The 12,421-nt window shown below is 41.3% G+C and overlaps 1 protein-coding gene across 2 annotated transcripts; it reads left to right on the forward strand.

The window, feature by feature from the left end:
* The first annotated feature begins 1,997 nt into the window (after positions 1-1,997).
* Positions 1,998-11,626, forward strand: HNRNPU (heterogeneous nuclear ribonucleoprotein U). Of its 2 annotated transcripts, none has more exons than XM_079941016.1 (14): positions 1,998-2,931; positions 3,767-3,878; positions 3,967-4,040; positions 5,983-6,122; positions 6,695-6,794; positions 7,139-7,251; positions 7,597-7,860; positions 8,040-8,159; positions 8,494-8,622; positions 8,710-8,878; positions 9,138-9,392; positions 9,701-9,885; positions 10,248-10,319; positions 10,779-11,626. In XM_079941016.1, the coding sequence occupies exons 1-14, from the start codon at positions 2,241-2,243 to the stop codon at positions 10,830-10,832; spliced, it is 2,478 nt and encodes an 825-aa protein (XP_079797142.1). In that variant the 5' UTR covers positions 1,998-2,240; the 3' UTR covers positions 10,833-11,626. The 2 variants fall into 2 exon arrangements, with proteins under 2 accessions (XP_079797142.1, XP_079797143.1); XM_079941017.1 differs by having other exon boundaries at positions 1,999-2,874.
* Positions 11,627-12,421: the final 795 nt, after the last annotated feature.

Raw genomic sequence — 12,421 nt, forward strand, 5'->3', positions numbered from 1 at the left:
TACTTTTACTGGTCTCCGTAGAACAGGACTATCATAACAGCATTAAAAGTATAAGAAGAAAAAACAATTATTAAAATGAAGTCACTATTTGTACTTTCAAGTGGTAAAATAAAATGTTAAATGGTAGATTTCACCTGTTTGTAAAAAGGCCAAACAGTTAAGATGATGGCTGTTTGAGTATTTACAAAAACTGTTTCTCAGTTAAATGTTGTCTAAGAAGGCCCAGTGTAATGAAAGAACCCTGGGGTGGGGGGAGGACCTCAGCTTCCTGGGCCATAAAATGAGCAGACTGAAGATGATCTCCAGGTTACAAAGGTCTTGGAGGCAAAGCCATGGAATTTTCTCATGCCCATCTAAAGTTATATTTCATGTTTATTATTACAACTGATTTAAGAACAATTGTTATAAATCGGTATTTAGATATACATTTTTCATAGGCTTTTTCCAGTTAAATAGAAATTGTTTTCATATCACTAATACTTAAAATTGTAAATCATATCTAAGGGCACATAAACTTAAATGACCATCATAATAACTATATTTAACTCTGATTCATTAGGGGACTAATTATCCAGCTTGTGAACATTTAAGCCCCCTGTAGTTCTCTTCCTATTTTGAACAAGGGCAAAGAATTTGAAAAGCTCAAATTCCAGTTTGTCACCTGTTTATAAGCTCCAAGGACATTACAACCAAGGGCTAAAATGAGTTTTTGGCACCATTCAGAAGTTCCTATTTTGGGTGCTATCCCTTCCACCTTCATTAACTTGAACTGAGAATTACTAGTACCATACATAATTCATTAATTTCAACTCAAATCATTTCACAAATGTTAAACTTTCATCTTTATATATGACTGCATGGTAAAATACATGATTTTTAAAAGCTGTTGAAAAGAACTTTAAAAATAAAATTTATTAATCAGTTAAATCATACTAGCCTATGGGAGAAAGTTCACATGCTTATTTTTCCAAAGTTCTAATTAAAATTGGGGCAGCATTATTGTGACAGCTAAACCACCAAACAGTGGGTATAGCTGACCTCCTTAGTCAGAGATAGACTAGACTGGAACATTGGCAAACCACTGTGCAGATTCTCTGGGGTTTAAGACGTTCACCTCTATCACATGAGCTTTTATGAGGGTTTCAGCATAATTTGGCCTGAAGTATTCCTATAGGAAAAGTAATAGAATCAAAGTGTGTGACCAGGCTGGGTCTCATCCTCATTGTTAACTACGGGGACTTCATAACTGGATGACCAGATCCTAAACTGGACAGAATAAATCTTAAAGGTGATCCGTCTTTCTGGTAGGTAAAGAAAACACAGAATTGCAATTCTGAGGCTTACAAGGCTTCTTTGGCTAGGAGTGCCACGACAAGGCCTGTAAAGTATATGCTTTGCAGTATGCATATTCCAAAAGCAAGCATTTTTATCTCCCAAACCCTGCATCAGGGGTCATGGGAGAGACAAAAGGAAGGCCCTTCCCGAGTTTAAAATTCAATTCGCAAGGCAGGACTTAGGAAAATTAAACCAAATATTAAACGGAAGAAAATCCCCTGCGTAGAGTAATTGCCAACTTGCGTTGTACAAATCAAAATTGAAATAAAATTTTAGGGCGTTCTAAACAAATAGCTGGAGAAATAGATAAGACAAATCTAAAATGGAAGAAAAGGTGGCGGATTCGAGTTGAAAATGCCAAGTTGAGGACCGAAAGCATTTGGGTAGAAGCAGCCTCCGGGCTGGAAGGCAAATAGCAAACGAGTACTGCCACCAAAGAGCTGGAAAGGCCGATAAATGTTGCAGTGGGTCGGTTTAACTGAAGGAAGTTTCCTCCTCCTCCTCCTCCATTAGCTCGGCCCCAGTTGCAAGCGCAGTGCGCGTCGCCGCGCTCCCGGCCCGCGGCTCGGGTGGGAGCGGGGGGAACAGGCGTGGGAGGGGCGGGGCGAGCGCGGGCGCTCAGCCGGCGCAGGGGCGGGGCGGCTATATTACGTGCGCGGCGCCGCCCCTGCGAGAGGACGTTGCGTGCTCGCTCGCGCCAGGCGAGTCTCCGCGTCTCCCTCGCGAACTCGGTGAAAGGAATTGGCGCCGTTCGACACCAGGCGGATCCGCTCTGCAGCAGCAACCCAGCTCCAGCCGCAGCCGCAGCCGCCGCCTGGGCCGAGGAGCAGCCTCAGCCGCCGCCAGTGGCCGAGTGAGCGGAGCCGAGTTTGAGCCAGCGCCTAGCGGTGAATCGGGGCCTCACCATGAGTTCCTCGCCTGTTAATGTGAAAAAGCTGAAGGTGTCGGAGCTGAAGGAGGAGCTCAAGAAGCGGCGCCTGTCCGACAAGGGCCTCAAGGCCGAGCTCATGGAGCGTCTCCAGGCCGCGCTGGACGACGAGGAGGCCGGGGGCCGCCCCGCCATGGAGCCCGGGAACGGCAGCCTAGACCTGGGCGGGGATTCCGCCGGGCGCTCGGGAGCAGGCCTCGAGCAGGAGGCCGCGGCAGGCGGCGATGACGACGAGGAGGAAGAGGAGGAGGAGGAGGAAGGGATAGCCGCCCTGGATGGCGACCAGATGGAGCTCGGGGAGGAGAACGGCGCCGCGGGGGCGGCCGACTCGGGCCCGATGGAGGAGGAGGAAGCCGCCTCGGAGGACGAGAACGGCGACGACCAGGGCTTCCAGGAAGGGGAGGATGAGCTCGGAGACGAGGAGGAAGCCGCGGGCGACGAGAACGGGCACGGGGAGCAGCAGCCTCAACCGCCGGCGGCGCCGCAGCAACAGCCCCAGCAGCAGCGCGGGGCCGCCAAGGAGGCCGCGGGGAAGAGCAGCGGCCCCACGTCGCTGTTCGCGGTGACGGTGGCGCCGCCCGGGGCGAGGCAGGGCCAGCAGCAGGCGGGAGGTAAGAAGAAGGCGGAAGGCGGCGGAGGCGGCGGTCGCCCCGGGGCTCCGGCGGCGGGTGAGTGCTGCGTGGTTGGTTGCGCGCGGCGGGAGGCCCGCGCGGGGTGGGGACCGTGCCCAGGCCTGCCGGAGCCCCGCTGGGGGAGGAGGGAGCCCCGCCGCGGGAGGGAGCCCCCGGGGGGGGGCGGGGGCCCCTGCGAGGGGGTGGGGGGGGAATCCCGGATTAGACGTGAGGCCTCTGCTCGGTGTGTGACGGCGGCGGCAGCGCCTCCATTATGTGGCTGGAGAGCCGGGGTGGGGGGGGGGGGGGACTGCAGCTGCCGCTGGAGGGGGAGGAGCCGCGGTGGCGCCGCCGTGCTGCGTGCGCGCAGTGCGGGCACATGTCTCGGGGGGAGGGGAGGCCCGGGGCCCCGGCGGCGCGCTGTGGCGGCTCCGGGCCGCGGTATTGTGCAAGGCGCGCCGGGCTCGGCGTGACGTCACTTCCGGCGGGCGGGGCCGGGTGGGTCCAGCGGCGAGCAGTACAATGCGGCCGCGGGGAGCGCGGGCCCGGGTGGGGGAGGGGAGTGCGGGCGGGGCGCTTCGGCCCCTCCCCCCTTCCTGAACTCTCTCTGGGATACACGTGGGCTTCGGGCCTGGGCCGCGCTGAGTTTTCATTAGCATTTTCGAATATTCGAGTAGGTTGGCGAAATTAGCAATGTCCTTAGACTGCGTCACTAATTCTAGTCCAGTTCCAAGCGGGTTTTTCTTTGAATTCTCATTTGAGTCGTCGATAGAAAACACTTAAAAAAATGAACGGGGAAAGTCGAGCTTTTTTGGGGCGTCAAAACAGAATAGGTTTTTTTGCTTGTTTTGTTGCGGCGTGGTCTCTTATAAAGGGGTGTCGTGTGTTGTAGGAGACGGCAAAACAGAACAGAAAGGCGGAGATAAAAAGAGAGGTGTTAAAAGACCTCGAGAAGATCATGGCCGTGGCTATTTTGAGTACATTGAAGAGAACAAGTATAGCAGGTAGAGGATGTTAACGTAGTGTTACTTGTCACCTGTTCTTTGTGCTTTGGTGGGGAAAGCTGTATCAGGAGACAATTCTGTCTTTCAGAGCCAAATCTCCTCAGCCACCTGTTGAAGAAGAAGATGAGCACTTCGACGACACAGTTGTTTGTCTTGATACTTGTAAGTGAAGCTGTTTCTCCCCCGTTCCTCCCCCAGTTGTCAAATGTGGTTTTTGGTTACAAAATATTAGAAAACTTAACACGTGTAAACAGCTGTTTTAAAAGTAGGAAGATGATGGCTTATATTCAGATTCTGGTCACTTAATATTTAGTACAGTAGTTGTATTGATAATTTTACAGGCGCTAACAATTTGATGTTTTTTGGTAGGGCTTTAAAGTTCTCATTTGTAGGAATGTGAAATTAATGCCAATATTTGACTGTCTAGCTAATGGAAACTTGTAAGACTACTTATAACTTGTCTATTTAGGCTTCTACGATAAATGTCATTTTTTTGTGGGATTATGTTAAGTGAGCTCTTTGGGCTTAGTTAAATATTAATGGCTTTTCCATTAGCACGCCATTATATTCCCTATTCTAAAAGATTGTAATAATACTTTTTCAATAACTGCTCTTTTGTTCTCAATTCCAGTTCAGTAGCTGCTGCTTTAAGCTAAGTTGATTTCTTCCAAAGACCTGGGGCAGCAGCAGTGGGCTATCACTGGGCCACTAGCTTTCTTCAGCAGCGAATGGTATCAATGGCAGCGCTGTAAATACTGCTACTTTACCCAGTTGGGTTGCAATTGAGTATGAGGAAGTATTGCAAACCTCTAAATGGGCCTTGGCTGTCAGATTCCTAATTTTTCTAATACAAAAAAAAAAATCGTTTGGTGTAGTGATCAGAAAGTACAATTCTTTCTGTGATAGAACAAAGGGTAGAAATAATTGCTTAGAGGTAAAGTGTCAACTTGTCCTGTAGATTAAGGAGTTGAAGCTTAGAGTCTCATGTTTTGGAATACATATGGTTTTCATTTAGATGTGTAAGGCAGTGTAAATATAAGTCTTGATTTCTTATTGCATACGCTTTACCGCATAGTTGAGATAGTGGAGTGTTTGTTTTTTTTTTTTTTTTTTTTAAAGACTTGCCCATGGAAGAGTAGTTGAATGTTTTACGTTAAATTCAGTTGCTTAAATATTGGTGAGATACTGAAGCAATGATTTGGCAAGGTAATACTATTATAAAAGGCTTTTAGCTCCTCACCTAGGGATATCAATTTAAGTGCATTATTGGGTTCAAACACAATTGGTTGAATTGAAAATTCTGTTAGTGATGATCGGGAATAAAAGAACAAAGCTAATTTAAGGAGAATTCCAAACTGTAGATTTAATTTCATATCACCAGTAGCTTTCCAACTTCAGCTCCCTTGACTGAGAACTCAGAAGGTGCATGCTAATGAGCCAGTGACCCAAAGGTAGCTAGGTTAAAGACGTTTTGGATTTGGATTATTCCAAAGTGTGTAATCCCCCATTGTTATTGATTAACAGGCAAGTCTGGGGAAAGGGAACCTAAAATGCTGTAGTAGTAACAGCATTAGATGATCAGGTTTGTATTTTGCAGATTGAAACTGCCTTAACAAGTTTTAGCAAACAATTTAAGATCTAGAGCCCCTGTAAAGTGCAGGATCAACAGCTCATACTCGTATTTTAAAATACGTGATCATGGCCTCCCTTCAGTTTTATTGTGGCACTGGTAAATTCTACCTGGTCTGGCATGCTTCACTTTGATTTCCTGCTATCCTCTACTGCTTGCCTCTAAATCAAGGTAAAGAGCAGAGCAGGTATGTATTAATGTCACATTGTCTTGATTATTTTATATACTTAAAATACACATACTAAACCTCGATATTTGTTAGTTGCACAGGTAGTGTATGCTCTAGTTCATAATTTGGCAAGAATTGACTTGGTGGGAGCGGGGCTTGAACTGAAAATTCGAACAACAGCATGATCTGTAAAAATGTATGCAACATTAAGAAATATGAGAAAATTTAATAAAGTTTTGTCTACATAGCAGATACATTTGTATTGGATATCAAAAGAAATAATATGGTATTTGATATAATTGCAGATAATTGTGATCTACATTTTAAAATATCAAGAGATCGCCTCAGTGCTTCTTCCCTTACTATGGAGAGTTTTGCTTTTCTTTGGGCTGGAGGAAGGGCATCCTATGGTGTGTCAAAAGGCAAAGTCTGTTTTGAGATGAAGGTAAATGCAATTTTGTGATGATGTCTTTTTTTCCTTAAGAACCTTTGTGAGTTTTTCCCTGACACTTAGATGTCATTGGAACTTGTAATTTTTCAAGTTTTTGTGGGACTTGGAATCTATGATTTGTAACAGTTTAGGATGTTTGTTATATTAGAAGTTGCCATATAGAGCCAGCCTAATTTTTATTTAGGGTGTTCATTTTTTATCAGGCACTTGAAAGGCCCACCATGGGTTTGAAAATAAATTTGGTTAGGCTTCTGTTTCTGTTCCAGAGAAAAAGCATGTTAAGTGAATACTTTAGTTGGTTTTGAGTATTGAGAATATGTAATTTCAATGTTTTCTTTTAAACGTGAATTAATCAAGTACTTAACCATTTTCCGTTTCAAGTTAAAAGCCCTTACATCAGTTGTTGAAGTTCTTGCGAATGTTAGGGGGTAGAGTAGAGTTGGTATCTTTCTGTACTTTGTAGCTGGAGAAAAATTAGCCCATTGCCCGAATGAAATAAACCAGCGTTGGTTCAGTGGTTTATTTTCCTTCGTTTACAGTTTAATCATTTATGATTTGACTTCCAGGTTACAGAGAAGATCCCAGTAAGGCATTTATATACAAAAGATATTGACATACACGAAGTTCGGATTGGCTGGTCACTAACCACAAGTGGAATGTTGCTTGGTAAAGTTTCCATTTGAGTATCTATGTACTCATGAGTGTTCAGGGTTTGATTTCAGTAATTAGACTAGAAGGCATTCTAAACTTTTTGCCTGTTTTTAGAGATGAATAATAACAACATGGACACTGGCTAAATTTTAGCTTTTCTTTCTTTGTGGTTACTTGGTTTATGACTGATGGTTGAAATAGAATATTATCCATGGTATGCAATTTGTCAGCTAGTTATATAACCACCTAGCTCTCATTAACTTTATATCTAGTATAAACCCTACATCTGGGATGTTAAAAGTACGTGGGTCATTGGACTTTTGAGAAACTGATTTCATGAAAGTTAATTATTTTCTTAGGTGAAGAAGAATTTTCTTATGGGTATTCTCTAAAAGGAATAAAAACATGCAGCTGTGAGACTGAAGATTATGGAGAGAAGTTTGATGAAAATGATGTGATTACATGTTTTGTTGTAAGTCGTAGCTAAATTTCTACATATAAATAGCAAGTTAGTAGATAAGAGTATTTTAACATTATATTGTTGTCAGTTTTCAATACTAATTCATTTTGACTGAAAACTACTTAATGTGAAGTTGATCCGAAAATCTAGTCTTTTAGGGCAATATTAATTTCTGCTTGTGGATATAGGTGTTCTAGTTGTATATAACGAAATGTTACCAAAGCTCTTTAACATACAACCTAAATATGTTTTCTACAGGATAAAGCTTCACTCCTAACTTGAATTTTGAAGTTATTTTTAAAAGAAGTATTATAAGAAGTAGATTAAAACCCATTAATTTTTTTCTCCAATTAACAGAACTTTGAAAGTGATGAAGTAGAACTCTCCTATGCAAAGAATGGACAAGATCTTGGCATTGCCTTCAAAATCAGTAAGGAAGTTCTTGCTGGACGACCACTCTTCCCGCATGTTCTGTGCCACAACTGTGCGGTTGAGTTTAATTTTGGTCAGAAGGAAAAGCCATATTTTCCAATACCTGAAGACTATACTTTTATCCAGAATGTCCCCTTGGAGGATCGAGTTAGAGGACCAAAGGGGCCTGAAGAGAAGAAAGATTGTGAAGTAAGTCACTTTAAAAAAAGAATTTTGAAGGTTGCTTTTGCTTGGCAAAAATGACATTTAGAAGAGTTGGATGGTTGCTCTGTTTAATTTACTAACTGCCATACATGTTAAAGTTCAGATATGTAAACTGAGCTTTTGTGCATTAAAAAAAAATATTTAAAGAATTCTTTCCATTGTAGGTGGTTATGATGATTGGCTTGCCAGGAGCTGGAAAAACTACCTGGGTTACTAAACATGCAGCAGAAAATCCTGGTAAATACAACATTCTTGGAACAAACACCATAATGGATAAAATGATGGTAAGTAGATTGGGCATGATTTCAGCATTTTTAAGACTAGAAGGTATGCGGGGTAACGGTTTTGTCTTTATTCATTTTGTGTTAGTATCTTAGAGATAGGAGTTCGGGCAGTTAAACTGGTTATTTAAGCAGGCTCTTTACCTGTAAGGTAAACTGCCTTCCAATGGCTAGCTTAGGCTTCCTTCTCTTTTCTATAGAAGGTTTTGGACTCGGATTATCCAGTAGCTAAAAATGAATTGAAGCCACTGGGTGTTGTTACAGTATAAAATATCCTTTTCTGTAGCAATGAGAAAAGGCAATATTTAAATTTTGAAACTTTAACTTTTAAAAATAGGTGGCAGGTTTTAAGAAGCAAATGGCAGATACTGGGAAACTAAACACACTGTTGCAGAGAGCTCCACAGTGTCTTGGAAAGTTTATTGAGATTGCTGCCCGTAAGAAGAGAAATTTCATTTTGGATCAGGTGAGCTGCAGCTTTGAGATTGAAAAAAGTAACTGATAATTATAGAATTAATGTTTGGGGTTATAAACTTTTTTTTTTTTTTTAAAGACAAATGTGTCTGCTGCTGCCCAGAGGAGAAAAATGTGCCTGTTTGCAGGCTTCCAACGAAAAGCTGTTGTAGTTTGCCCAAAAGATGAAGACTATAAGCAAAGAACACAGAAGAAAGCAGAAGTAGAGGGAAAAGACCTACCGGAACATGCAGTCCTCAAAATGAAAGGCATGAAATTTATTTCTACTGTTACGTTAAATATCTTTCTGTGATTTATATCTGTGAACTTAAATTTTGTGTCAGTAATACTGTTTCAGGAGTTAACTCTGTAAATGAGCGTACTTCACTTGTTTAAGAAAATGTAATTAAAACATGAATAGATATTGTATGCTTTGCAGGAATTAAGCTGCTTGAGAGTTGTAGGCTCTAGGATTGTGAATGTGTATGTAGTGTATTTGTAGGTTAATAACGATTTAATGTTTTGTAGGAAACTTCACTCTGCCAGAAGTAGCTGAGTGCTTTGATGAAATAACGTATGTTGAACTTCAGAAGGAGGAAGCCCAAAAACTTTTGGAGCAATATAAGGAAGAAAGCAAAAAAGCTCTTCCACCGGAAAAGAAACAGAACACAGGCTCAAAGAAGAGCAATAAAAATAAGAGTGGCAAGAACCAGTTTAACAGAGGTGGTGGCCATAGAGGGCGCGGTGGATTCAATATGCGTGGTGGAAATTTCAGAGGAGGAGGCAAGTTAATTTTGAGTATTATTTATTTGGTTCAATGTTGAAACAAGTGGTAATCTGTAATCTTCTCGTTTGGGTCTGTATGTTTTTCTGCTGAATTTAACATAGGAAGTTTTTGATCCTCATGTCCTAGCTGTCTTAGTAACCATAGTAAAATACTTCATGCGATTTGATGGTAAACACACCTAGGTTATGTTGAATGGTTAAATTAAACATTTTTTTCATAAAATAAAGGAATGGTCCAGAAGAACCCTAAGTCGTGTGTAAAGAAGGTAACAACACACTGTTAAATGAAACGTCTCTTGTTTTAGCTCCTGGGAACCGTGGTGGATATAATAGGAGGGGCAATATGCCACAGAGAGGTGGTGGCGGTGGCGGAAGTGGTGGAATTGGCTATCCATATCCTCGTGGCCCTGTTTTTCCCAGCCGAGGCGGTTATTCAAACAGAGGGAATTACAACAGAGGTGGAATGCCTAACAGAGGGAACTACAACCAGGTAATGATTTAAGATTCCTGTATACACTGTTTCTCTATATAGTTTAGTCTGGAAAGTTAAAGGCATATGTTGCGCAGCCTCAGAAAGAGTTAGGAACACAGCATGTATGCATAGTGATGGTAAAATGAGTCAATTTCATTTATATTGATTTTTCAGGTGCATTAACTATAGCAACAAGTCAGGTGATGTCTCATAGCGAATAAGTTAATCACCTGAGAGCAAACGCAGCAGAGAGTGCTCAGAGGTTAATGGCTGACTGGCAATCTTACCTATTTCTGTGGCTGTGTCTCCTCTTCTCCCCCTGCCCCATATACAAACCTAACAACTTGTGCTCTTTTTAAAGGTTCTTTTCTTTTTTGTAGAACTTCAGAGGACGAGGAAACAATCGTGGCTACAAAAATCAATCTCAGGGCTACAACCAGTGGCAGCAGGGTGTAAGTAATTCCTTATGTGCTTTTTTGTACATTTAATTGTATCTTGAATTCGTAAGAGTCAACCTTGAAAAAAGATCTTGTCCAGGGATTGAAGTGTTTATAAGTGTTACAGGGCAAGGTGTGAATTGTGTTGCAGTTGTAGCCATAATGTCTTTTGAAGACAAAATAGGTTGGAGTTTGCTGTAACTTAATATTTTAAATAAAATAGTATTTAATACATATGGTTCTTTTTACTGCTAGCTTTAATTGTATAAACTAACCAAGTCATAATGTGTTTCCTTTTGTAATGTGTATTGATAATGGGATATTAATACCAACTAAATCTGGCTTGATAAATCAGAGGTATGACAGGTATAAATTTGTCTCCAGCAATTACTCTGAATTAGATTGTCATTTCCTAAAAGCAGTTTGAGTGGCTTATTGATGTTTTTTCTTTAAAAAAAAAATTTTCTCTTACAGCAATTCTGGGGTCAGAAGCCATGGAGTCAGCATTATCACCAAGGATATTATTGAATACCCAAATAAAACGAACTGATACATATTTCTCCAAAACCTTCACAAGAAGTCGACTGTTTTCTTTAGTAGGCTAACTTTTTAAACATTCCACAAGAGGAAGTGCCTGCGGGTTCCTTTTTTAGAAGCTTTGTGGGTTGATTTTTTTTTTTTTCTTTTCTTTTTTGTACATTTTTAATTGCAGTTTTAAAGTGAATCGTAAGAGAACCTCAGCATTGTGCACGATAAGAGAATGTGTCAGTATTTCAGGGTTCTACATTTTATCTGTAAAATGTGACTTTTTTTTTTATCACAACAAAAGTAAAATGTTGCTTTGTACCTGGTGTCTTTTATTAAGAATTTACTCCCCCCATTTCTCAGAGATAACAGTCGGGAGTTATTGTCACAATATAATAGAAATGTTAGCAACCAGATTCATGTAAGGACTAAGTGGTCCTCATGAATTGCATAAGACTCTGTACTGCTCGTATTACACTCCATCCTCTCTGTAGTTTGCTGAGTAGTGGAGGGGTAAGCTAAATAGTAGTTTTTGACAGTAACTGGGAAGGCTCTTTCTTTTTAAGTAACAATGCAATTGGCATATTTGGGAATGAAGATAAAATTTGGAACTAAGATAGAGAAGATGGAGTGTATGTAGAAGGGCTGTTAAAAATGTAAAACTTGGTTGCATTATTTGTGGAGGCTCAAACTTGTGAAGGTTAAATACCATAATTTTTCCATTTGTTCTGCATTTTGATTCTGAAAAGAAAGCTGGCTTTGCCCATTTCTTATTAAAAAAACTTGTTGTAAATCCAGTTGTCTAATGGGATCTATATGAAGTTAGCTATGTCTGTATGCCCTTCTCCCACAAAATACTGTATAACTAGTGTGCTTGTAGTAGTTAACTCCACCATCTTTGTAAGCTAATGAAATTGTGAGTCACCCATTTATATCTTAATTTTTAATCATGTCAGTTCTTGAATGGGTATCTCCTTAGCCTGCTGATTTCTTTTTCTTTCTAAAGAAAGTGGGTGGAGAAATTAATTTAGACGTTTGTTTGCAATAAAAAGAATTCATTTTACTCTCGTTTTGGGATTCTCGCCATCAAGGTTCAAAATCCCTTTATGAAACTCCCAAGAGGAGAAAATTTAAGTGTGTGCTTTCTGGACAGCTTATTCTCTGTACTTGGAACATTTAGGTTTTAAAAACTTAAATGTGTACTGACAATTGACTTTTTAAATTATGAAGTAAAGTTGAATGCTTCCCTTCCCCTCCCCGCCCAGATGACTTTTAACATTTAATGAGGGGAAAAGGTACTGGCTGGGAGAAGTTAACACTCAGTTTATCATCTTTACAAAATGCTAATGGCTGTCCTCAACTGATAATTATATATACATCTGTATAATACATGAAACTCTGGGAACAGATGCTTTTAGAAGCCATCATGCAAGCCAGTCACTACTACACAACACTGCTAACTTAACTGTAGTTATGTGATAACATTAGATCCCCTAATTGTAATTTTATTGGGTTTGCACAGAACACTTAATCTTCTAAAGGACCCTCACTCATGTGAGGTGAGGAATCAGGAGTCAAACTGTAGAACTAAA

Source organism: Stenella coeruleoalba, assembly GCF_951394435.1.
Source record: "Stenella coeruleoalba genome assembly, chromosome: 1".
In the NCBI taxonomy this organism is placed as follows: domain Eukaryota; kingdom Metazoa; phylum Chordata; class Mammalia; order Artiodactyla; family Delphinidae; genus Stenella; species Stenella coeruleoalba.

Coding starts and splice junctions, on each gene's coding strand:
- HNRNPU (XM_079941016.1), top strand. CDS start 2,241: ATGAGTTCCTCGCCTGTTAATGTGAAAAAGCTGAAGGTGTCGGAGCTG. Junction 2,932..3,766: donor CCCCGGGGCTCCGGCGGCGG/GTGAGTGCTGCG, acceptor CGTGTGTTGTAG/GAGACGGCAAAACAGAACAG. Junction 3,879..3,966: donor GAAGAGAACAAGTATAGCAG/GTAGAGGATGTT, acceptor TCTGTCTTTCAG/AGCCAAATCTCCTCAGCCAC.